Below are 27,510 nucleotides of genomic sequence, written 5' to 3'. Positions count from 1 at the left end.
AATAATAGAGTGGTTTGGGTGAGGGTTCCTTTAGCTAGAGATGCTTTGGTGGTCATGAACAGTCTCAGTGAGCTGTGTGCTATTCCCATTTTACAGCCACAGGTAAGTAGTAGTTATTAGGAGTTACAATTTAAATACATTAGCGTGCACACTAGTCTGTGGACCAAGGCGTTCCTAGTGGGTACAGGAAGGGATTTGAGATTCCCCAGAGGAATCTCATGACAGACACTGACAGATGAAGGGGGGGGGGTCCCCTAGGTCTCCACCTGATGTCTCCTTTGGAAGCATTTTAGAAATTCTTTAACAGTGAGGTGGATGTTCTGCCCCAAACCCCACCCCAGGTGAGTTAGTGTTCCTGGAGGCCTACGGGACTGGCCCATGTACATATTAGGTGTCTCGTCCCCCCCCGCAGCCCACCTCATGGACCTGGTGAATATAATGGCATGGAAGGAACTGAATGCTGCAGAGCCTATTCCTAAAAGAGTGGATAAGATTCTTGGTGCCCCCAAGGATAGATCTCACTGGACGAAGGGCATTCCAGTAGATGCCAGTTTGCCCAGGAAAGCTCTACTATCCATCCCCCTAACAGGGAGTCTAGGGCTATGAAAAGATTTGGATAAAGGGGCTAAGCTTTATGATTCTTCCACCTTTGCCCTCAGAGTGTTGAATTACCTTTCCCACTTTACAAGGCTACAGAGGGACTTACTTAAGGAATTCTCTAGCTCTGGCCCCAAGTCCATGATGGCAGAAGAATGGCCTTCCTTTACCTCTAGTATGGCCACTCTGCAGTCCATTTCCAACATGTCTATGATGCTGATCTCTCATGCAGTTGAGGGCACCTCTAAGGAGGCCAGTTCCAACATTGAGATTCAGTGCTATGCCTGGATGCAGCTGTGTGATTTTGCGGAACCCTTTAAAGGACCGTTTGTCAATGCCCCCTTCAACAGTTTCTCCCTCTTTGGACCAGCTGTTTATGACACACTCTTCGAACAACACGAAAGACTGTGAAAGACCCTGTCTATGATCGGAAGCTGCTTCTCTACTGCACAAAGGTCCTTCTCCAGGAATCAGCGTGGGGGAAAGAAGTTGTGGTTCAGAAAGTCCCAGCGGCCAGGGTCCTTTCCAGGATGCTGCGGGAGATTTTTCCCCCAGGGGCAGAGGGGGGAATAATTTGAGTGGTAGACACTGCCCTCGGGGAAGGGGAGGGCCTGCTGAATCAGGGGTGTCATGATTCTCCTTCAGAGAAATCCTTGCAACATCCCTGAGTTGTTGCCTGACTATCCCTCTCTGGAGGCAGTTTTGGGATGATGCTACTTGCACCTAGAAGCCTGGTTAGCCATCACAAATGACTGATGGGTGCAAAGTGCCATATCCAGCATTCCCTTTCTAAATCTCCCCAAGCCAAAACAACACCTCCCCGATGTTCCACCCAATTAGAAGGAGGCAGCAACTTTGGAAATTGCAAAGTTGCTTCAAAAAAGAGAGTTCTCCAGGAGGTCCCTTCAGATCAGCGTGGATCAGGGATATACTCCCGATTCTTTTTAGTACCAAAGAAAACAGGGGATCTCATGCCCATACTGGACCTAACTTACCTGAACAAATTGATGAAACACACGAAGTTCAGGATGGTCATGGTTCTGTCCATCCTTCCCTTTCTACAGAAGGATGACTGGATGTGCTCGATAGACCTGAAAGATGCATGCTATCACATCAAAATGAACAGACGGTACCTCCTTTTCAGGCAGGGAGCAAGTCACTACCAATTTCATGTGCTTCTATTTGGTCTCACCACAGCCCCCAGGATGTTCGCCAAATGCATGGCAGTGGTTGCAGGTCACCTCAGACTGTAGGTATTGTACATATTTTTGTACCTGGATGACTCGCTCCTAGTCCGCACCATCCAGGCATCTACTGGTTCAGGCCAGGGCTTTTCTCTTGCAGCTGTCCCCAACCTTAGGGATCACCATAAACCTTCAGAAGTCACAATTGCAACCTGGGCGAATTATATATTTTATAGGAGCCCGCTTAGATATAAAAAAAACCCTGGCATATCTTCCACCGGAGAGGATACTCTCACTACGGACACATATCAGGCAAATGCTAGCAGTGCCATTTCCTCCACAAAATTTTTTTCCTCCGGGCTCTGGGTTCTATGGCTGCAACAATAACTTTACTACCAACGTCTCCCTTACATATGAGAGTCCTGCAGTGGATGTTGTCATTCTAGTGGTCCTTTCTGCATTATCCCCTCAGTCATCCTATAAGACTGTCTCAGGTGTGCAGAAATTCTCTTTTGTGGTGGACTCACGATCCAGAAGCGTCTCAGGTCCATCCTTTCATTCTTCCCAACCCCATTACCACATTGCTCACGGACACCTCCCAGCTGGGGTGAGGGAGGCATTATCTGGAATGGACAGTTGAAGGCACATGGACTCTCCAGGAGGCCAATCTGCTTATCATTGTCCTACAGATGAGTGAGCTGCTTTTAGCATTGCAAGCCCTTCACTCCCTTCTTCCTCTGGGGACAATTGTAATTCAGACTGACAACATGTCTGTTGTGTGGTACTTCAACAAACAAGGTGGAACCAGGTCCTTTCCCCTTTGTCGAGAAGCAGTGAGACTGTGGCAGTGGGCTGTCTCTACCAACTGCTTTCTAGTTGCAATGCATATTTCCGAGGAGCACAACATATTGGCGGACAGGCTCAGTAGGGTAGTATTGATGCCTCACCAGTGGTCTCTGAATCAGTCAGTGGCAAACAGGATTTTCTGCAGATGGGGTCAACCCTGCTGCAGCCTTTTTGCCTCTCCCTTCAACAACAAGTACAGCAAGTATTTTGCCCTGGACAGTCACCAAGAGATGCTCTAGTCCATGCTTGGCCTCCCAGTTTACTTTATGCAGTTCCCATTCTTCCTCCAATTCCCAAATTTCTTCAGAAGGCATGTGGGTTGAAGAGCAAAGTGATCCTCATTTCCCCCTTTTGGCCTCGACAAGTTTGCTTCACCTTCCTTTGGTCTAATCTAATTTGCCCTCCATGGACACTGGAACCACATCCGGACCTTCTGTCTCAATCCTTAGGGCAACTTTATCCTGATATTCACAATTTGATACCAACTGCATGGTTTCTCCAAATCCGATGATGGCTAGACAGTCCAGTCTTTCTTCCCCAGTCCAAAAGATTATCATTTCCTCACATAAGTCTTCTATCCGGAAAATTTATAAAAGTAAGTGGAAAAGGTTTTTCATTTGGGCCAAACAGGATCACATTGATCTGCTTGTGGTGCCCATTTTGGCAGTCTTGGACTTCCTAGCTGTTTTTTTTTCATTCAGAGGCCAACGTCTCTACATCTTTAGCTTCTTCTAGACTTTGCAAAGCCTTTCTCAATGGTACTTTTCTTCTTTGACCTTCTGTTAAAGATCCTACTCCTCCGTGGGATCTTACGTTGGTTCTTCAGCCTCTGACCTTACCCCCCCCCCCCAAACCTGCTGCTAATGCAGAGATTACATTTTTGTCCTGGTAAACAGCCTTGTTGGTAGCCTTTACTTCAGACAAGAGGGTTTCAGAGCTTCAAGTGTTGTCCTCCAAACCTCCCTATCTTATTTTTCATAAACACAGTCACCTTGCATACTAATCCCTCTTTCTTACCAAAGGTTGCGTTAATTCTTCTTCTTCTTTGGCTTTTCCCGGTTAGGGGTCGCCACACCGGATCACCTGTCCGCTCATGATTGGCAGTATAGTTTTATGGTGTCGAGTTGCCAGCCAACCTTTCACAGAAGGCACACACACGTACTCACTCACACTTAGGGCCAATTAGTGTGTCCAATCCACCTTACAGCATGTCTTTGGGATTTGGGAGGAAACCCACATGACCACAGGGAGGACATGCAGACTCCGCACAGAAGGCACCCCAGCCGAGGATCGAACCAGGGAACCTCTTGCTGTGAGGTGACAACATTAACCACTGCACCACCGTGGCCACCCTACCAAAGGTTGCGTTAATAAACACTATTAATCAATCCATTACTCTCCTTGTGTTTTTTCCAAATTTCCAAAATAAGGGTGAATAGATGTTGCATCTTTTACACGTTTATAGACAATTGCACTTCTACCTGGATAGGACAAAAACGTTCAGGAAATTTGATCACTTGTTTGTCGCTTTCTCAGATCCCAAAAAAGGGAAAGTTTTTGCTAAAGCTACTATTGCTCGATGGTTAAGGGATTGTATTTCTGATGTGTATTCATTGAACAGTGTTCCTTTACCTAAACCAGTCGGAGCTTAATCCAAGTGATCCATAGCTACATCTCAGGCCTTCTGGTCTAGAGTTTCTTTAGAGGATATTTGTGCAGCTGCTTCATGGGGGAATTCTCACACCTTTCTTTTGCATTACTAACTTGATATCGTATCCAGGAATAGGGCTGCCTTTGGTTTTGCAGGAATATCCTTCTATGAGGCCACCCAGATCTCTGTAGCTGGGGACTGTGTCCCACAGGTTTGATGAAGACTGAACAAACAGCATCAGATAAAGAAGTTATGTACTCACCATTAACATTCCATCTGTGTTCTCTCTTCGGTCATCAACCGTCCCTCTCTCCTTCCACCTTTCTTATCTCTGAAGGGCCTGATGGATAATTCTGGGTACCTTTGTTCCTGTTTTGAGCTCCTGAGCATCCTGTAAGTGCTATTGTTTGTTTTAAGAATATATTTCTTTCTTCTGAAAATGCTGACAGCAAACTTGATCTGAGGTATCTGAAAGGAGTTAGGCAGTATGGGTAGAGTGGGAGGAGCTCTAGCTTGGAATCCTAAGCATGCTGACAGCCGAGTTCTGGTTACGAGCTGTAAACCGAGACCCACAGGTTTGATGAAGACTGAAGTAGAGGAACATTATGGTGAGTACATGACTTCTTTTTATTATGCAGTCCTGGTTCCTGTTCCATTTTTCCTGTACCATATCTGTTTTAAAATTGAAAGCTGCATATTTTTTTAAACGGTGGAAAAAAAAATTTTCCCCTATTTTGTAGATAGCATCTATTATTCTCTGCCTACTGCTGGGTCTCTCTGCTATGCAGGATGTGTATTTGATCATGGGTTGCAATAGTTCTAGTACCATGAGAGACTTCTTTGGCCAAATGAAAGTCTTTAGCCCACCTGGAGAGATTTTCAGACTTGCAGTGTATACCATCCAGTAATTTTAGTGGGTTTTTTTCTTGATATCCTATCTGCACCAGAATAAAAGCAGATCTCTTTTTTACGTGTTGCCAAAGGAAAGTCCATATTTACGTATACCTGAACTCCCTTCAAACATGATTTTATTGTCTGGTTTCCAACATTTAGACAAAATCAGCTGTCTGTTAAAAGTTGTTAAAGCATGCCAGTATCAGCCTAGGCTTCCTCTTGCTCCTACTTTGTGGCTTCCGGGTTGTGCGGTTGGCTGTTTTGAGCTGTCTGATTAACCCCACTCGGCTATTCTTTCCTTCAAGCATTACATATAGTTTTCTCCTTACACTCCATCTCTGATATTGCTAAAACAGTGATTATTCCTTATGCTCTGTTTTCCCCATCATGACAATGCATCCAACAGATCCATTTGCACTTTGGCCTCCAATAGCTTAGCTTTAAGTAGGTCATTACCTGTAATGAGGGATTGGATGACATCCAAGTGTCCGTTAACTGCTTCAGTTATTTCTTTCACTTGAAGGTCTGCATCCCTCATATACATATTCAAAGTGGCATTGATCTTCTGCACTTCCTTAGAAATAGTAAGCATTGTAATCTCTTCTCCATTTCCCTTGTAGGACTGAAAATGCACTAAATTAATTGATGTTTGCCTAGGGTCTGCCTGTGAAGGAGATGGCCCTTGATACTTTTTCCTTTTGTGGTGAGATTTCTGAAGGCTTGCTTGACACCTTGCAGCCCTCTAGGTTTCTTATGACTTTTTTCAGTTTCACTTCCTTTTAACATTTTTTAGGCCTGGTACAATTCTCTGGCTGGAAAACAGAGCTGAGCAATCCTTGTATTTTTCACAATTGTGCCTATACTTTTAAGTCCCAATTTCCACATCCTGAGTTTTCTTGACAAAATCAAGACATGTCCTCACATTTCAAACAACTGGAGTTACTACAGAAGTGTAAATGGCAAACACTTCAGCTCAAACTGATTTTTACTGAGGTATTATCCATTAGAGTTGTTGTGTCTTTCGGCTTTTCCCGTGTAGGGGTCGCCACAGTGGCAGTAGATTTTTACGTGCCGAGTTGCCGGCTCTGACGCACAACCTTCAACGAAGGTATGCCCATTCATGCATGGCTCCACACAGAAGACGCTCTAGCTGAAAATCGAACGGGACAACTTCTTACTGTGAGGCGACAACGCTACCACAGCATAGAGTCTAGGTGTTAAACAGGATTTTATAACTTACAGTGACCACAGTAAATATTAATTTTTGCAATATTTTTGTAAACGGCTTGTAGTATCTCAGCAAGCTGTGTACATGCTGTCAGTAACATTTTGTTCCCGTAGCTGTGAACTTTCGTATGAGGCTAAGCAGTTCCATTTGTGTCATACAGAGCAAAAGAATGTATGTTAATATAAAAATTATATCTCTTAAACTGTACTAGACAGAGGCTAATAATTAATGTGGCATTATTGCCTGTAATGCATGCATAATGGCAAAATATTTCAATAACTTGTACGTAGCATGATTTTGAAATAATTAATGTGAATATGAATAGGCAGTGTTAGACACACACTGGCATCAGCAGGATTCAGCTGAAAAAACACCTAGAGGTGACACTAGGTTTTAATGAGTTAAATGATACAAAAAAAGGAGATTTAGAAGGGAAAACTCTGTTTAGCAGAGTAAACTTGCTACATGGCATGGATAGAAAGTTTTGTACAAATGAAGATCTGAGGTTGTGATGCAGGTAAAGAAAATTTATGAGCAGTAGTTCACAAAGAGCAGGTTATGTATACATAATGAAAAACACCAGGTAGATTGAGAGAACATAGATGTACAGTGATATTGACAGGTAATCAAAGTACATTTTCCTCCCTACAAAATGATCTCTACATTACCTTGTGGACATAAAGCATGACTTGGCAGGTTCTGTTTTTTGTTGCTCACCTGTGCTATTTAGATTCTTCATTGTATACTATGTCATATGTTTGCTTGAAAATTTTCATTAATCCACAGTTTTTTTCTACAAGACCCTTTGCTTTATTGCACATTACTCCCAGACTTCTGGCAATGGAAAATCCTGGCATAGCGAGATACATGTAGCCTTGCTTTTTCCCCTTTATTAGAGCTGTAAAGTAAAACTGTGCTGAATCACAGTATAAAAACTACAATTCCATTTAAGAGTTGTCAGTCACAACTTAATGGACAGCTCAGGTAAAAAGGACGGAAAATGCTGACCCTCAAGCTGAGAAAGGAGTTTCCTGCAACTAAAAAAAAACTTATAGTTACAGAAACAACTTATGTAGTCACTGCTTATGGCTGACCCAAAAAATTATCTAAAACATGTTACCGACATAAGAATTGGCCCAAAAGTGTGATGTAAATATTAAACAGTAAAGAAAGCAAACAAAGGGAGTCATTTAAAAGGATGTAGTGGGACTATTTCCAAATTGTCTCAGAGGAAGCAGTAATTAAAGTACTCCAGTTCTAAATGTATTTATTCAATATCTGAAGGAATGACAGTAGGCTGGGTTCAATAAAGCCTACACTTTGTACACTAAATGTGCACTGTTCTGAGGAACAGACAACACAGACGTATAACACACACCTTCTTTCTCCTAATTTTAGTTTTCCTACTGATATTTTTGCTGCTTTAAATATTGACAGGGATTCATAAATGTTACCACAAAGCGTAGACTACATGTACACTTAGCGTAATCGTTCTGGGTGACTAGAAAACACAAAAATGAGAGAAGAATTTTATTGAATACATATCGTCTACACTTAGTGCACACTTTATTGAATCCCGGGAAATAATAAAAATTTCATAGTGTGGCGACTGAGTTCACTGTGGGGAAAGAATCATTGACTGGAAAGACCCCACGTCAGTTTAGCAGCCCTTTGAGGACATTCTGGGTTGACTGAATTCCAAAATAATTTTAACTGCAAAAAAATGATTGACAGGCATTGGCTATAAGATCACAAAATACTATGACCAAAAAATGAAATACCATGGTTGATGGGATTTAGCTATAAGATCACAAAATACTATGGGCAGAAAATTAAATACCTGTTTTTACTAGTCATTAAGAGTGTTTAATGACATTAGGTATGAGTGCGCATTGAGATTGCATACATGTTCTCTATGGAATAAAAAATACCTTGGCCAGAATAACTCAACTATGTGGAGAAAGAAGACTGGAGAATGACTAGGCTGCTTTTGTTCATTTTAAGGTGAAGGTAGTCAAGGCAAATAGAAAATGACAGGGTTTTGACAAGCCAGAAGTCCAAGTATCTGAATGTTTCAGACTTTTGAGTAGACTTGGCTGAAAAATTAAATAATTTCGGGGGGCTAGTGAAAAATTTTACTCTGACTGCAGTGGTAAAGAACATTGATGTTCATCATGCATACAGCTGCAGTCATTACAGATGGGTTCTCCTGCCTTCAGGCGGGTCCTCGGTCGGCCGAATTCCAAAGTCTAGGTCCGGCGTCGGTTGTCGTCGCTTCTTCCCTGACGTCAGTGCGACGGGGGTATAAAAGAACCAGCCGACGCCATTTTCTTCAGTCTTTCTTGCCGCGCGGTGCCCGAAGCAGAAGCAGTTCGCAAGTGCCGGTGGGCCAGCTCCTGAGATTACGAAAAATTTAGAAACCGAAGCCTTCTTAAAAGCTAAGTACCCCGTTGGGGAAACTTTTCTTGCCTCAGACCGATGTCAGACAAAGTTAATAATTGTATTTCTTGTGGGAAGCAAATACCGCATAAGGATTTCCATTCCCTCTGTATACCTTGTTTAGGCCCAGACCATGACGTCTCGGTCTGTCGTTTTTATGCTACATTCAACAAACGCACTATTAAGCGTCGGGCGGAGTTCGCCCAGCATTTTTTGGGAAAGCATTTAACTATACTATGTCGTTGGATACTCCGACTCCGGTTTTGTCTAAAAAACGCAAAGACAAGGACCGAAACTCGAGGTCCGCGGCCTCCACTGACACCACGCCAAAGCCGACTACACATGGTCCGGTTCTCAGCGAGGCGCCTACGCAGCCCCTGATTACCGACGACACATCTTTGGTGGTGTCTCCTGTACCCGAGGTCGCAGGCTCCTCGGCCCACACCCCGACTACAGATACCGAAGCCACTCTTGGCGTTGAAACACAGAATGTGGACAGGTCCACCTCCACTCAAGATGTCTTCAGACCTTCCTCTTCTTTCTCCATCAAGGCTTTCACCAAGTCTAAAGCAACCATGCACCCTAAGAGACCAGCTACACAGGGCCCATCTCCAGGCCCCATGCCTAAGAAACAGATGCTTAAAATGGCTGAGGATTTAATTACTCTAATCAGAGGTTCTCAGCCACCTCCGGACAAAAGGCCCAGAGTGGAGGAAGATTCCCCTCCTCTGATCAGGGCTCCATTATTTCAGAACACTCTGATGATCAGGAACAGTCTTACTCCCCTTTTGAAGACTCTGATGGTGAGGAGTCTATTCCTTCTGTATCCCCCCCTGAGGATTACTCATTTGGGGAAACTTTGCATACCTTAAGGGAACACTTCCACTGGGAAGGCCAGGATTATTCAGATTCCAAGAAAAGGCTCAGGGAATTTCTTTTGTTACCCCAGCACAGGCCTCTGGCTATACCTCCTGTCTTGGACATCCTAGATGATATTTACTCGGAGGCCTGCCTTAACCCGGACTCTCTACCTCCAGCTCCAGTTAAGCCTGACAGGTACTACAGGGTTCCTGACTCACACCAATTTCTATACAAAAGCCATGCTGCTGACCTAGAAACCATCTCACAGGGGCCCAAGGGAGTTAAGGCCTCCATTGCCAAAAATCCATTGCCTTCCGAGAGAGATTCCAGATCCTTAGAAAGGTGGGAAAAAAAGTATATACCTCGGCTACCTTATCCATGAGGGCTTTAAACTGTCAGTTTCATATGCTAAAATACCAACAGTTTCTGTTATCTCAATTGAAAAGTAAAATGTCACAACCTGAACAACCAGACTTGAAGGAGTTGCAGGATTTGATGCATAGTGCAGAACAAGTGGGTAAACATACCTTACAATGTGGTTTTGATGCTCTAGAGGCCTCATGTAGAGCTGCTGTTACAGGCTCAGTCATACGTAGGCATGCCTGGCTCAAGGAACAAGCCTTGCCTGATCATGTCAAAGCTAAATTACTAGACACCCCTCTTCAAAAGGATGTACTATTTGGGGCAAATGCTGAGGAAGTATTATGGAAAATGGAGGAAAAGGCTAAATCAATGCAAACTGTGAAAGAATTTCTGCAGGTTCAACCCCCACGTTTTAGTAGAAATTGGCCTTCCAAGAACTGGTCCTTTCCTGCCACAGACAGACCCCAAAGAGGCAGATACAGGCACCCGAGGGGCAGAGGACAATCACAAGGATCGTACAGAGGCAGACAATGGCAAGCTCCTACACAAAGAGGTGGCGAGGACAACTCGCAATCTTTCAGAAAGCAAACCCAATGACTTTCCCCTTTGCATGCCAACCAGGTCTCAAATCGCAGCCTCCTTAGGAGGAAAGCTGGCACTATTCTCAAAAAATTGGCATGTTGTCACAAAGGACAAATGGATCCTGGACATTATAAACAGAGGCTACAAATTCCATTTTCATACCCTTCCAAAAATGAGAGGCATGCCAAACCTGCCACACAATCAAAGAGCAGAGGCACAAAAGCAAATTTCAGATCTTATAAACATGAAAGCTATTCAAGAGGTACCTACACACGAACAAGGTCAAGGTTTTTATTCCAGGCTATTCCTGGTGCCATGGAAGGGAAAAGATTGGAGACCTATTTTGGATCTTTCCATCCTAAACACATTCCTACTCGTACCAAAATTCAAGATGCTCACTCTACAGCAACTTCTTCCTATGCTGGGCAAGGAGTCTTGGCTGGTAACATTGGACCTCAAGGAGGCATACCTGCATGTCCCAATCAGACAAAATTGCAGAAGATACCTCAGATTTCTTGCAGGTTCAACCCATTATCAATTCTCTGCATTGCCCTTTGGCTTATCTACTGCACCCAGAGTATTCACAAAATGCCTGGCATCAGTAATTGCCTACTGCAGACTTCAAGGGATACAAATATACCCTTATTTGGACGACTGCCTGATCCAAGCGGACAGCAAGCACATTCTTCTGAAACATCTGGCTTATGTAAAAATGTTATTAAACTCTCTGGGATACACAGTCAACAAAGAGAAATCAAGGCTAATACCCTCTCGAAAGATAATTTTCCTGGGTGCCAATTTGGACACAAACACCCAGATGGCCTACCTCACGCCAGAGAAGCAGGGGCAACTAATTCAATATTTCAGAACACTGGCAAATTGCACCAGGCTGACTGCAAGGAAAATCCTGCAGGCTCTGGGATTCATGGCATCTTGCATCTTACTAATCCCATGTGCAAAGCTGCATATGAGAAAACTACAATGGTACCTAAAAAACGTATGGTCTCAACACAGCCACAGTTTGGAAACAATAATACCACTAATTCCATGTCTGCAAAAGGAATTTCTGTGGTGGGCTCAAGCATGTCAAACAAACACAGGTCTTCCATTCAGCAAGCCTCAAGCAAATCAAGTCATCACAACAGACGCCTCGGACTATGCCTGGGGGGGCGCACATGACAGACTGGTGCATTCAGGGCAAATGTTCCCAAAAAGAAAAGCACCTTCACATCGGTCAAAAAGAAATGCTAGCAGTAATAAATGCTATTATAGCTTTCAAGGACCTTCTACAACCAGGTCAACTATTGATAAGAATGGACAACACCACAGTTATGTGGTACATAAACAAGCAGGAAGGAACACATTCTTATCCCCTATGCAGACTGGCCATGTCACTTTGGAACATGGCCATGGACTTACAAATGGAACTACAAGCACAGTACTTGCCAGGCAAGGAAAACACGCTGGCAGACAACCTAAGCAGGAATATGACAGATCCACACGAATGGAAGTTGCATCCAAAAGTTTTTACAGAAATAATCCAAGAATGGGGAAGGCCAGACATAGATCTCTTTGCCTCCCACAAAAATCATCAATTGACAAAATTCTGCTCAAGGATCTTTCATCCAAAGGCCTGGAGAGTGGACGCTCTCTCTTTCAGTTGGACATCAATGACAGTTTATGCCTTCCCACCTCTTCCTCTGCTGCCCAAAGTCCTATTGAAGACCAGAGCAGACAGAACAAAGATGATCCTCATTGCTCTGGACTGGCCAAGGCAACACTGGTACCCATTCATGAGGAGCCTGACGCATTCCCCACCATGGACTCTGCCTCTAATGCCTCTTCTTCTGACTCGGCACAGCTTCAAAACTCTTCACAGTCAGCTAAAAACACTCAATCTAGCTGCGTGGAAGATTCCTTAGCATCACAGCAGGCCCTACTCTCCAAGGAGGTGCAGGATGTCATTTTGGAGGCCAGAAGGCCATCAACTAGAAAAGCTTACTCCGCAAAATGGAAACGTTTTTGTGTCTGGAATGAGAAAAAGGGCCAGAACCCTGGAAAACTGAATTTACCTCAAATACTACAATATTTGGCTGAACTGCTAAGCAGTGGACTTTCATTCTCCTCCATCAAAATCCATGCCTCAGCCATTTCTGCAGAATACAACACTGATCCACCTTTATTCTCTCACCCTCTATTAAGACAGTTCCTCAGAGGGGCTAAGAATTTAAGACCTCCAAGGAAACAACCAATACCTGCTTGGGATCTTAATTTCATTCTGGAAAAACTGACTTTGTATCCTTTTGAGCCAGCTGCCTCATCAGATTTGCAATATTTTTCCTGGAAAACAGCTTTCCTTCTGGCTATCACTTCAGCTCGTAGAGTTTCAGAACTTCAGGCTCTCATGGCGGTCCAGCCTTTTATCATCTTCCATCAGGACAGAGTTTCCTTACAAACCAACCCGTCCTTTATACCTAAAGTGGTATCCAGGGTAGCTTTAAATCAGGCCATACATTTACCTACTTTTTATCCTAATCCTCAAAACAAAGGGGAGAGATTACTACATTCCTTGGACATCCACAGGCAACTGCGTTATTATCTGGACAGAACAAAACCTTTCAGAAAATCAGAACAGCTCTTTGTGGCCTATGCGGTAGGAGCTCAAGGAAAGCCAATTTCCAAACAGACAATCTCAAAATGGATAGCCCACTGCATATGCTTTTGCTATTCCTTTCATGGCAAAACTGTACCTACAGGCATTAGAACTCATTCCACCAGGGCCACAGCCAACTCTGCAGCCTTCCTCAGAGGAGTTCCTACCAAGGATATTTTGGAAGCAGCCACTTGGAGTTCTGTGCATACCTTCTCCAAGCACTACAACCTACCATTATACTCCAAATCCAGAGCAGGCTTTGCCACTGCAGTCTTGCAGGGTATTTTGGCTCCTCCTAGTTCCACCTAGTGCCTACCACCCCTTTCTTAGCTTTGGGATTCTACCCATCTGTAATGACTGCAGCTGTATGCACGATGAACATAGTACAGTTTTGTACCTACCATAAATGTAGATGTTCGAGTGCTAATACAGCTGCAGTCCAGGTTTCCCTCCCTCCTTCCCCTCTAGGGGTATTCTTTTATGGTGTATTTGCTTGCAACTACTGTTTTTTTGATTAATTTGCATTGCATTATTACATAATTATATATATATTGCCTTCCTTCTGGGGGCACCTGACATCTGGGGCAAGAAAAACTGAAGAAAATGGCGTCGGCTGGTTCTTTTATACCCCTGTCACACTGACGTCAGGGAAGAAGCGACGACAACCAACTCCGGACCTAGACTTTGGAATTCGGCCGACCGAGGACCCGCCTGACAGCAGGAGAACCCATCTGTAATGACTGCAGCTGTATTAGCACTCGAACATCTACATTTATGGTAGGTATAAAACTGTACTTTTTGGCAGTTAAATGCTTAACTAATGACCAAGACTGGACGTAAAGTAGATATTTATTGTCCCTAAAAAGGGCCAGGTGAACTGCAAATAATATGGTATGGTGGTCAGAAGGGAACTAGTAGTACTAATTACCAATTATTGATGTGTAATGAGAATAGTTGAACGCCAAATACCGTTCCTTGGGGACTCCATATTGGGAGGTACTTGAGAAAATGACTTAATTATTACCTTGTGTAATATAAGTTTGAGTTCACTATACAGCCTTGTGTTAGAAGTTGTGAGTGACAGGATCAAAGGCTTTGAACTTTTGCTAGGCAGCACCACTCAGGTTGCCATGCTCCATTACTCAATAAGTGGAGGCAGCAAGGCTGAGGAACACAATGTTAGTTTTATTGTCAGAATGGAAATTGTTTGTCACAAAAAGCCATGTTTCATGAGGTAGTAGTGAAGTTGGCAAGAAGATAGTACAGTATAGCTAATCTGGTAACATTGATGCATTTGGAGAGAGTGCAAACATAAGTGCAACTTCCAGATGCCCGAAAAAGTGGCCGAGGAGAGGAAGACGTTAGTTATAGTGGTTACTGCAGGCATGAATTAGTTATAACAGGCTCTGTTGAATTTCAAGCGAAGTACATTATCCCTTTCAAGTCATCTGGAAGGGATTAAGTAATTTGTATGGGATCTGTGGAGATTTTCAGTGATTATTTTATTCACCATGGTAGGACAGTGATCACAGCATGACTAATTGCATGTCAGCCCAGGTTACATGCAAAAAACAGAAAGTGTAAAGTAAAACAATCAGAGGTAAATGAAGGCCACAAAACATTGTGCATGAAAACAGTGATACTATTTGGGAGGATGCTTATCAACTGACATGACGGCATCTATTAGTATGCGTGTCATTTGGAGATGGGAAATCAAAGAGAAATGGAGGTTTGTAACTGTACTAAAGGATCTAAAAATCTTTGGAAAATGAGCTCTTTGATTGCTTGACACAGCTGTAGATAAGTGTCACTTATGGTTGTGACTGTCAAAGGAAGCTCTGGATTCTGGTCTGTTTGTTTAGACCCAGTAATTTTAGTATTATTGCCAGTGCCCTAGTTCAGTAGCTGAGTGCATAAGTTGGTAAGGTTGTACAGTGCGTTGCAATCTAAAGGTAGTCAGCTAAGTTGCCAATAGAAAGCAAAGTGGAGTAGAGGTTATAAGGTAATGAGAAGTAAAAAGTATGATGAGGTAATGGGCAAATAGAATGATCTGAGAAGAAAAACAGTGCAGTCAGCAAGAGAGATTCAATCTTATATGGACAGGCATGATGGGACTGAAATACAAAGTAGGACAGAGTAAGATGGCTAACTGAATAAGCTAAAAGAGTCAAAGATGACAACAGTTTAGTCCTAACTGGACACAGCTGGGAAGCTTCTCTGCAGATAGATTTAAAAATGTTGTTGAATTACCCCTTTACACTGTACCACTCCATACGGTTCTGTGCTTTTTACTCTCTGAAACTCTGTCCTTCCTATTACACAATATTATGAATACTCCAGCAAGAAAACATCATAAGACTGTAACCGAGGGAATGACATTATACAGAATGTTTCTGTCTGATAAATTTTTATATGCATTTCATTTAATGTGAGATCTAGTAAATGTGTAAGGGTGATCTTCACAAGGAATCTTTGCAGACAATGGTAACATTTTAATTAAGACAGAGAATTTTAGCAGTTGTTAACTTGTATTTCATCTTTATTGTAGCTGGAAGCAATGTGGAAGTGGATGAGTCTCTTTTCCAGGATATGGATGATCTAGATTTGGAAGATGATGATGATCCAGATTATATTCCTGGTGATATAGGAAGTGATGATGACTAAGCCAGTTGAACCGACCTCTTGTGTGTGCCCTATGTGGATGAATACCATCAAGTTTAATAATAACAGCAAGAGAATCACAGTATCTGTGATTTTCATTGCAGACCTCATTTACTGACCTTAAATGTTTTCTTTTTTAAATTTTTCAGGAGAATATTCTTCTGATGATTTCCATCACTGCTTGAAAAAATGTAATATAAGTAAATGAAAATTTGAGTTAATCCCAAAAGTCTGCTTTCGTTATTTTTGCATGAACATGCAATATGTTCCATCTTATTTTATACATTTCTTTTTTACTTTGAGGATTATTCATTTTTATGTTTCATTTGATGACTGGGAATATCCAGTTAGGCGGTGCAATTGCTTATTTTCATGTGAGACTTGGCAAAAGAGCAGTATACAGGAAGTCGAGTCTGTTAATAAGTGAGCATATGTAATTATTGTACATGAAAAATTAAGAATAAGTTTGAAAGAGTACTCTGGAGTATAGAAAGATTAGGCATAATGGTGAGTAATGTTGATTTTCTGAAGTAAGTTAAAAACTGGATGAGAGAAGTACACATTCAACAGGTAGTTCATGTATAGAACATGGAAAAAGGATGACCAAAGTATCTGTTAATGGTCTCTGTTTTTCTGAAATAACCAGTACAGATATAGTGACAAGAGTAAGTTTAATTATTCTTAGAGTGTCTGCAAGCAGAGGATTTTGATGCAGCTCTGCGCAGAACCAGTTAGTGTGAAGGCAGCATTTCCGTGAATTGCTAAATGCATGTTTGGAAAAAATTGCCAACACACAAGCAAACTTTTCCATCGCTTGCCAGGATGGATGGATAATAAATTCGGTATTGATATGCCATTCCAGAGAACTAGCAAGTGAGGGGAAGTTAAGGTAATTTATTCATTTCTGGGCAAATTTTATTTGAATTTGGGACAGATGTTTGTTGTATTCAAGCCACTGCAGTTTGTGACTTAAGGAGTAAGTAAGTAGTACATTTTAGAATGGACACCTGCTGGGAAATCTAGCGGTCCTATAATAACCTTATTCTAATTTGTGAAAAGAAGACTAAATGTCATTGACTGTGTAAAGAATAGGTGAGGGGTTGTAAGATATACATTGTTGCAGTTGATGAGAATTGGGACTAAGAGTAATAGTAGCCTTGGGAAGAGATCCAAGTTTCTAGTTTGAGTTAATGCAATGCACTTATGCTTATCAGACAAGAGCTTGATTATCCCTGGCACTCCATATATTTTGGTGGAACTGTTCCAGTCATGAAACAATCAAAAGAATATATGGATAGATTTTACAGTTTGAAAATAGTCACCATATTCATCATATTCATTCCATACATCTTTGCAGGTGAAAAGGATGGCTGTGATTTTTAGTGATGATATTCAGAATAATATAGCCATACCTTTATGGAGTTTAATATGTGCTGCAGTTTAAAACTGATCACAGCAACAGAATGACCTGCGAAGAGAATGATGGGGCTGTCCTGTAGGGAACTAGTTTGGCATTATCTCAGTGGTTTTCAATTGTGTCAATGAATACATTGTAGAGTAAGGAGCTAGGCACTGAGCAAAGTGAAGCAGCAATGGTCACTGCTAGGTGCAGACAGATTGTATCCTCCCATCTGACAAATTGTTCCCTGCCATTGAGGTAGTTACTGTTTTATCTACAGACCCTGGGAAAGACCCCATGCATGCCTAGAAGTTCCAGAAGGTGAGAGTTGTTGACAACAGTAGACGAGTAGCCTGACAACCTTGCTGCAAGTCAGGTGCACGATACACACAGTGGTGTCAAGGTAGGGGTGTGCCTATGCCAAGATGAAGTGTAAAACCATACTGTGAGTTAGAAAACTTTTATCAGAGTTAGAGGAACTGAATCCATTTTTTTAGATTTTGACAGTTTGGAAGAGGGCAGTAGACTAAAGATTATGGAACGGTACTACAAGAACCTCTTTCTAGAGTGCAAGCATGCCTTTTTCTGTGACAAAGTTTTTTTTTTCTTTTAATATTGAGGCAAAACATGCTGTTGATCTGGCTGCCACTTTCAAGAGTTATGAAAGTAACTTGTTGATGGAAACATGTTCCAGTTCAGAGTAAAAAGAAGTTTGTGGACTGTCTAGATAGTAAGTGAAATGTGAGAGCAGGGCCTTGGCAGTGAGAAAGTGAAATAATGGTGTGTTAGAAATCATTGAAATAAATTTCTAAAATGGAGTCCAAATTAGGTGGCAGTACTGTAGTGGTTAATTTGAAGAAATGGGAAAAAAGTGGACATATGGTCATTCAGAAGGCGGGCTATGCATTTCCAAAGCCTTGTTTAATCCTTGCTGTTGATCCAGAAAATGGTTTTGTTGGTTGGAGAATGAACAGGACTTAATGTGTTTTCCAACATTAAAAAATCTTGGAGGCACACGCATTTTCATTTCTTGGTTGGCCGTCTGTTTAATTTTAGAAGTGATTCAGAAAAGATGTAAGATTTAAATTTTTAATAAAAAACTGAAACCTATTGCCTCATCAAGTGACATTCACATCATAGGAGTCCATTTTATGGAGTGTAGGACAGTATTGAAATGCCTGGGGTCAAATTTCTTTATATTTCTTGAGTAACAGAATTGTGCTTTTTATGGACTCTTTTATGGCACCATAATGCATAAATAGGGAGATGGTCACTGACCGCATCAAAATTGGACTCCTATCTAATCCCAAGCCTCAAATTACTTGGAAAATTTATTTGTGTTAAACAGTGCATGGCTGTGGTTTGGAAGGAGTAGACTTTACCTTGTCTCAGATGGTATGATGCACTTAATTCATGATGGTGCATTCTATATATCCTCAGATGCAGCAAGTTCATATCTTGCCCTACAACTTGGACATTGAGATATTTGAATCACAAGAATTTGCGTGTATACAGCTGTAGACTCATTTCTTGCTTTACATCACAGATATTATTTGCTAATTTAATTATATGTCCGGAATTGTGAATGGTCTCAAAAAACACAATATATCTAAGGTATCTCAAGCAAATTAAAATTGTGTATAAGCTTAGGATTGACAGGCCATGTGTTGTAGTATGTCACAGCGTTTATGGTTTAATTGAATTATGAGCCCAGAGTCGATGAATGCTGTTGGGAACAGAAGTCTTGATTTTCAATTACTTCTTAGATACTGTAGAGTAGTTGCTTTTTAAGAGTTGCAGTGTGCATTATCTGTGAGATAGTATGCTTGTGTATCCCTTCCTACATATCGGATGCATTTTCTTGAATTTATCTTTACTGTCAAAACTTACACCATTTAATCTGTATATACTATTGAATGTAAGCAATTTGTTTATTCTGTACAGTCTTGTCTTTATGTAACTGTTTGTATACTTTTTGGTGCTTTTCTTTTGGGTTTCCACTGAAAACGGGCCCTTGGCTCAGTTGGCCTAACCCTGACAGCAAATGACAAATAAATAGTAAGTATGAGGTGACAGGGAAAATCTTCTCCTCCAATACATCAGCCCAGCTTGGGACACTAGGGGTGGTCAGTTTACTGGGTTTGGATGTGATGAATTGAGCTTCAAGCTAAGAATATTGATTCTCATCAATTTTCTGTAAGTGTCTCACATTACTGAAGCACTACCAAGGCTCTAATTTACCCGATTGACCTTTTAGGGTTGCACTGTGACCCACTCTGATTCACAGTGCATTTATATTCTTTTTGGTAGCAGGAGCTGGAGGGGAATATCCCTCCCACCAGCACTGTTCTGTAAGGATGTCCTTATTTGCTTTTTTATCATTCCATTTTTGCCTGTAGTACCTGCCTGCTCTTGATGGTATAGGGCACTCACTGAAGATCTGATGCCGTTATTTTCATTCATTCCTCAATGTTTAGGTATTAGATCCAACCTCAGATCCAACTCTGCCACTTCTCTTCCAGACTCATGGATCCTACTCTCAAGCTCCTCCCCTTACCCGCAATGCCCCTTACTGCTGTAATTACCTCAGATCTCGTCTGCCACTCTAATGGTTTGAATGTGAATCACACTCTGTCTAGCTGTGGGTTGTAGTATTCAAGCTTTTGTGAGTAAAAAATAGATTTTGTTTTTACTTTCTAATCTAATTTTCCTGATTTTCTCTACTCCTTCCTCCCTTTACTCCTTTTAGCATTTTCCACTCAGTTCTACCCTTTTTCGGGTATTTCTTTGTTACCATTGCTGATGACCCTTTCTCTCTTTTTCTACCCACTTTCCAGGAGTGGTTTTTGTAATTACCATTGTTGGTAATTTTCCTTTTCTCAAAAAAAGAAAATCTCTATCATGGCTGTGAAGCTGACCGGATTTAAGAAATGCACTTCTTCCTTTCATCAGTGTTCCGTTTGATGGATCTTCCTTATTTGTGCCCCCTGTTAAAGCCGCACTGTCCCATAGAAAGCAAGATGGAAAGACCTTATCTGTCATGGGAATCCGTTTTTCAACCCAACAAAGATCCTTTTCTAGGAATCAGAGCAGTGAGAAAAAAGAAGTGGTTCTGAAAATCCCAAGGTCTATTTCAGAATTCACGTGAATAGATTTCTGTCAGGGATAGAGAGGGAAATAATGGAAGATGCCACCCTTGAGGCAGTGAGGGTCCGCAAAACCAAAGGTTCTGAGATTCCTTTAGACCCTTTCATCATTCCTGAAGGGTTGCCTGACTGTTTTTCTCTGGAGACAGTTGGGGGTGCATGTCTTTGCGGCCAGAAACTTGGGCAGCCGTCACAGAAGATTCTTGGGTGTAGTGGATCATATCCAGAGGTTATTTCATTCCCTTTTTTCATATTCCACCAGTCAAGCAGAAACATCCCCCTGATGTTCCAACCAGTTGTCAGGAGTTAGCAGCTCTAGAAGTTCAAAAGCTGTTAGACAAGAGAGTCATCCAAGAGGTCCCACCAAACAGAGAGGATACAGAGTTCACTCATAGTAATTATTAGTGCCAAAGAAAACAGAGGGACAGTAACTAGTTTTGGTTCTCGGTTATCTGAATCAGTTTGTAAAGAACTCCAAGTTTTGGATGTCATGTTTCAGTCCATACTGTCTGTTCTGCAGAAGGATAACTGGATGTGCTCCATAGACCTCCAACTTGTGTACTATCACATCAAAATGAGCAGTTGTTCTGGAGGTACTTGCATTTTTGGCTGGGAGCCAGTCATTACCAGTTCAGAGCTCTGCCCTTTGGTCTCAATTAGGCCTCATAGGTTGTTCATCAAGTGTATTGCAGTAGTAGCAGCTCATCTCAGACTGTGTGAATTCAGAGTGTTTTCTTATTTGGACGACTGGCTGCTCACTGCTCCAACCAGCATGTACTCAAAGACGTCAGGGATTGCTTCCTCCGTCTGTGATAGTCCCTGGGATCACAGTCAGTCTGCCCAAGTCGTGTCTTTGGTTTGTTCAAGTCTTGGCGTTCATAGGAGCTCACCTGGACACAGTCAATCAGTTGGCCTTTCTACCACAAAACAGAGTTTATACCTTGAGATTGCATGTCAGTCAGATCCTTTCACATCCTACCCCCCCCCCCAGCAAAATTGGTACTTCAGGCTTTAGGCTCTATGGCTGCAGCGATTATGCTGCTTACCCACTGCTCTTCTTCATATGTGAGTTCTCCAGTAGACTATAGCAGTACAATGGTTGAGTCTTCGACAACCTTTAAGTCATCCTATAAAACTTTCTCAGGTTTGCAGGGGCTCCCTTCTTTGATGTATCCAATCTAATTACGTCTGTCAGGGACGTCTCTTTATCCTTTCTCCCCAAATGCCACTTTGACCATGGATACCTGCCAGTTGGGGTGAGGGGGCATTTCTTGGGACAGACTGTTCAAGGCATGTAGTCCCCAGAAGAGACCAATTTGCATATAAATGTCTTAAGCGATGAGAGCAGTGCTTAGCCTTGCAGGCCTTTCAGGACTGTCTTCCTCTAGAGACAGTTGCTCTCCAGAAGGACAATATGTCATTAGTGTGGTACATCAACAAACAGTGGGGAACCAGGTCCTACCCACTTTGCCAAGAAGCAATGAGAGTTTGGCAGTGGGTGATCTCCAACGACTTTCTGGTAGCAATGCACATATTGGGGAAATCCATCTTTCTAGCCAACAAGCTCAGCAGAACCATTCTGATGTCTCTCAAATGGTCTGTCAGTCATACAGTGATGGTGTCATCCTTGCTGCAATCTCTTCACCTCACCCCTTAAGAACAAGCGCAGCAGGTTGTTCTCCCTAATGCCGTCTGAGCTAGAGTCACAATCCCCAAATTTCTTCAGAAAGCACTCCAGTTGAAGAGTAATGTTATCCTCATTGTCCCCTTTTGGTCTTGGCAAATTTGGTTTCACTTCCTGTGGTCTCACCTTCTATGTCCTCCTTGAACACTGGACCTAAGTCCAGATCTGATGTCTCATCCCTCCGGTATGGTTCACCCGAACATTCCAGGCCTCAAGTTGACCTTGTGGTTTCTTCAATTCCGATGTTGGCTAGACAGTCCAGACTTTCTTCTCCAAATTTTAATGTCCGCCCAGGAACCTGTGACCAGTAAGATGCACAGGAGTAAATGGCAATGATTCTTTTAATGGGCACAACAGAGACAATTAGACCCCATTGCTGTTCCTATTTCTGCTGCTTTGGATTTTATGGCCTCAGTTTTTCAAGGAGGTGCTATTTTTTCCACCATCAAAGTTCAGCTAGTAGCCATCTATAATTATCACACTGGAGATAATACTTCCTCTCTAGCTTCATCCAGACTATGTAGAGCATTACTTCAAGGGACTTGTTTTTGCTTAGGCCACCGATTATAGATCCTTGATCCTTCTCCACCTTGAGTTCTCACAGTTGTGTTCCAGAGCTTGCTTCACCTTTTAGATGTACATAGGCAGCTTCATGTTTACCATCACTGAACAAAGGATCTTAGAAAAACTGACCAGCTGTTTGTTTCCTTTGCCCATAACAAATTGGAAAAAACAGTATCTAAAGTCACTTTGGCTAGATGGATATTAGATTGTATTTCATATGTTTACTCTTTGAGAGGTTTATCTCTGACAAGACATCCAAAAGCTCACCCCTACTTAGGTCTATGGCCACATCATCTGCTTTCTAGGCTAAAGCTTCCATTGATGATAATTGTGCTGCAGCCACTTGGTCCATTGTTCATACGTTTTTTTGCTCATTACAAGCTGGGCATCAGCTCCAGAAATATGTCTGCTTTTGGTTCTGTAGTCTGGAGCATCCTTCCATGAGGGCAACCCAGGATTATTGTAGCTGGTGACAGTCCCATATATTGAGAAGTGAAAGAACATGACAATATCGGATGTAAAAGTTATTTACTCATGATAACTATGCATCTGTGTTGTCGATTTACATTCTTCCTCAAATTCCCACCCCCTCTAACCCTTTCCTTTTCTTTGGGAATGAACTGATAAAAGTTTTTTGGAACCACTGTTCTTGTTTGAGCCCTTATGCAGTTCCATTTCTTTTTTTCTAAGTTATATTCCTGACTAATATATAATGACAGCAAACTTCATCTGAGGTAATGCAGTAATAAGGGGCATTCTGGGTAAGGGGAGGAGCTCGAGAGTCAGATCCAAGAGTCTGGAAGAAAAGTGGCTCAATCAGATCCAAGGTTGGATCCGAAACCCATATGTTGAGGAAGAATGAAAATGGACAGCACAGATGTATAGTTACGGTGAGTACAAAACCTTTAATTTTCCCAGTATCATGGGTTCAGAATGGATGCTACTTTCCAGTCTATCTACAAAGCTGTATGACTTTTGGCTTAATATTTTTGTGGGCATCATGTCAATTTGCTTCTTTTTTCCTACTTTCATCTCCTTTCAGACCAGGAACCTTTTCTGTGAATGTATTCTTTGTCCACTCTACATGGGGGATGCCTGTTTTTTTTTTTTCCCCATCCCTGACTCCATTAAAAGGTGAGAGAATATTTATTTGCCTGACAATTGACTCATAATACCTCACTCTTCCACTTTTCTGATCCAAAGTGAGACCTGTCCTGAAAAGAGTTCCTTGATTTGGTCGACATTCTGCCAACTTGGGAAACTGCAAGTCGACCATATGGCAGTCGACCGATGCAGTTTCCACGTTGTCATAGTAAACCTCTGTGTGTGTGTGTGTGTGTGTGTGTGTGTGTGTGTGTGTGTGTGTGTGTGTGTGTGTGTGTGTATATATATATATATATATATATATATATATATATATATATATACATACACACATATATATATATATATATATATATATATATAAACATATATATGTGTGTATGTATATATATATATATATATATATATATATATATATATATATATATGTGTGTGTGTGTGTGCATGCATGTATGCACACACACACACACACACACACACACATATATATTGCAGAATTGAACCCAAGAATGGTTAAGGAGAGGTGAATTTAAACCAAAAGATGAAAGGTTAGTAGATTATATACACATGGGGCTTCTTACAAATTCCATTGAACATGTGGGAGAAACAGACAAATGTAGGATGTGATGTCCTATCTCGCCTTCATTTTTAGCAGGTTCAGTTTGGAACCGATCCTCGGTTCTGACTCTGCTTTATACAAAAGCTTGAGGTCTTCCACTAGATCGTGGCTAAAACCCTATCCCATCACGCACTAGGAGAGCTCACAAGATCTCATTTGTCACTAAACAAGATCGGCTGCTCTTTGTACTGGCTCTAAGTAGACTTTTCTTTTAAATATTTTCAAAAATTGTTAGACTGTTTCACAATGTTTTATTCTAGTTAATAGTTACAAAGTAAATTGTGTGCTTTCGCCCTTTCTTCTGTTGCTGTTGGCCATAATTTTTCCCATAAGGCCTTTCTTCCCCTGTCCTGGCTTTAAACTTAATTCCACCACAGCCCATTTTAGTTAGGGGTTTTCCGTTCATTTTTTCTGTTTTCCATTAACTATATAGACTGGTTCATTTAAATTAGAGAGCTGCCTTAGCCCGTTTGACTTAGAGGGCTTTTCCCTTGTTTTCCTCCTTAAATTTCTCAAGACTAGCTCATTTAAGTTAGAGAGCTGCCTTTGCCCATTTAAATTAGAGGACCTTTCCCTTGGTGTTTTTAGTGTGATTGTTGTTTTGCTTATTGTAAAAAAAATAGTAGTAGTAAAATACATATAGTCATATTTTCTATAGTTTAACTGTTTTCCTGTTGTCATTGCTGATTAGTAATGTCTTCAAAGATTCTAAGGAAGCTAAATCCTCTGGTTTTAAAAAATGTGTAGTCAAAAAATGTCTATTACTGACGGACATACCATTTGTGTTTACTGTCTTGAAGTAGTTCATCTTCAAGAGTCCTGTGCCGTTTGTCACTCTTTTAGTCACAGGGTATTACTAGAAAGAAGGAACAAACTTATTCTGAGAGGCTTGTGGAAGACCCCTTTTTCTGAAGCTATCGAAGAAGGTCAGGGTCCTTCAAAGTTGGGCCAGTCCCCTTCTCAAACTCTGACAAGTCAGGGAAAAAGTCCTCATCTTCAAGTGCTCAATCATAGCCATCTAAAGAAGTACCAAAAGTTTAATCTTTGGACCCAAAGGATGTCAGGCCCGAGAAGTCTTTTACCTCGACTCCTTCAATTTCTGTGCCATTGGAATTTCATTTGCAGAACCGGTCCCCTGAATTGGAACCAGTATCTCCCACTCTAAGATCTCCATTGTTGCAGTCTTCCAAATCCTCTGCTCCCACTCGATCTTTCAGGAGCCTGTCCGATGATGATGTGGATTGTGTGGTGCAGAGGCTAAGGACACCGACGCTCACCAAACTGTTGTTGGATCCAACCCAGAGGGCTTCGGAACCAACCAAACCTACCCTTTCACCATTGATTCCTCCTCCAATCCGATGTCGGACCTCAGACGCAGAATGTTCAGAACTGATTGTAGTGGAACCTTCGGAACTGAGACCTATTACAGTATCTTCAGGTCAGACTATTGCTCCAATGTCCTTGGTTCCATATGAACTCAAGGAGTCTAGGAGCCAACTCTCTCCAGTTGGGTCCGGGGAAGGGAGTCTGATCTGAACTTGCCTCTCAGAGCATCGGCTCGGGTCAGCTCAGCTCTTCCCTCAGCCTCTGAGCCAACCCACTTTGTTCCAGGGATTCCCTCTGATTTTTTGGAGCCAGGAGTTTCCTTGGACCAGGGGGCATTTGAGGTGATGAAGAGAGTGCTGTCTCCAAAGACAGGTTCACTGTTGGGTTGGGACATTCTCCCCCCAAAGGGACCGGTGTCTGTCTTGGTACCACTGCATTCACAGAGACGTGGCAAACCTAGGCCTCAGGATGCCCTATTGGGTAACCCCCTTTCTTCTGAAACCTCTCCAGAATACCCTTCTGAGGCGGTCCCTCAGAAGAGGCTATGTAAGCGAAAGCATTTAGACTCCCCAGAGGAGTCCATCACATCGGATACAGACCTTGACAATTCAGAAAGGTCCCCATGGTCACCCTCTGAGGATATCTCCTTAACAGACATCCTGTAAGTACTAAAACAGAAGTGGCTGGAGGCCCATCAACCCTTCTGAAAAGGATTCTGTATACCTAAAGGCCTTTGGGTCAGGTCACACCCTTCCACCACTTGGGTGTCTCTGCTGTTCAACGAACTTATAGACTTAGTTTGTCGAAAGGAGTGGAATTCTCCAGAGTCAGTGGAACATGTTCCTCAGAGGTCAAACAAATTCATCACATCACCAACAGACAAATTTTCTAACTAAAGGGGTCCCAGTAGATGGTATGGTGGTAGTGGCAGCCACTAAAAAGGAATGCTGAGACGTCTTCTTCTGTCCATTCACCAAACAGTCTCGTACAATGGACAGATATAGAAATAGCATCTTTCTTCAGCGACTTTTGCACTTAGATGGCTGAATTATCTGACTCACTTTACTAGACTTCAGAGAGATCTCCTGAAAGAACTAGGAGATGCCCTCCAAGGTTTAGTAGCTGAAGGGGGTATCAGAGAGAGTTTCCTTTCAGCTCTTCACCTTCAACTCAGTGGTCGAGGCTCATTTCTTATGCATGGGATGGAGTGTGCAGGGCAGCGGGTTCAAGACTTTCCCTAAGGAGATGTTTCCTGGATGTGCTTGTGTGACTTTGTTGGAGCCCTTTAAATTTTCTTTTATCAATGCCCCTTTTGATGGCTTGTCCTTGTTCAGGCCAAAAGTCAAAGACACTCTAACCAGGTGTGAACAGGAAGGAAAGACTGTCTCTGCCATAGGAGTCCATTTTTCCTATCTACCAGACCTTATTCAAAGGGTCAGAAAGGAGGAAAAATGTGGTATTGAAAATCCAAGAGAGCTTTCCAGGACATACGTGGTGATTCTTCCCCAAGGGGCAAAGCGGGAAGTGCTAATGGAAGATGCCGACCACGCACCAAAGGTGGTCCGCAAAACCAGGGTGATAAGGAATCTTTCCTTGGTAAGCCTTTTCAGGGCTCCTGAAAGGATGCCCGTCTGTCCATCCCTGGAGGCATTCGGGGGCTGCTTATCTTTGTACCCACAAGCCTGGCTAACAGTAGCAAAGACAAGTGG

At 42.2% G+C, this 27,510-nt stretch overlaps 1 protein-coding gene across 1 annotated transcript in view; it reads left to right on the top strand.

Moving 5' to 3' along the window:
- The window catches only part of RWDD1 (RWD domain containing 1), a 659,575-nt gene extending 643,395 nt beyond the window's left edge, over positions 1-16,180 (top strand). The window contains exon 7 of the mRNA XM_044063486.1: positions 15,847-16,180. Within this exon, the coding sequence (XP_043919421.1) occupies positions 15,847-15,962 (116 nt within the window). The 3' untranslated portion in view covers positions 15,963-16,180. The remainder of the gene's footprint in view (positions 1-15,846) is intronic.
- Positions 16,181-27,510: the final 11,330 nt, after the last annotated feature.

The sequence above is a fragment of the Protopterus annectens genome, chromosome 1.part0, assembly GCF_019279795.1.
Source record: "Protopterus annectens isolate FY-2018-M chromosome 1.part0, PAN1.0, whole genome shotgun sequence".
NCBI classification, from domain to species: domain Eukaryota; kingdom Metazoa; phylum Chordata; order Ceratodontiformes; family Protopteridae; genus Protopterus; species Protopterus annectens.
This window is presented reverse-complemented; position numbering and strand designations above follow the sequence as displayed.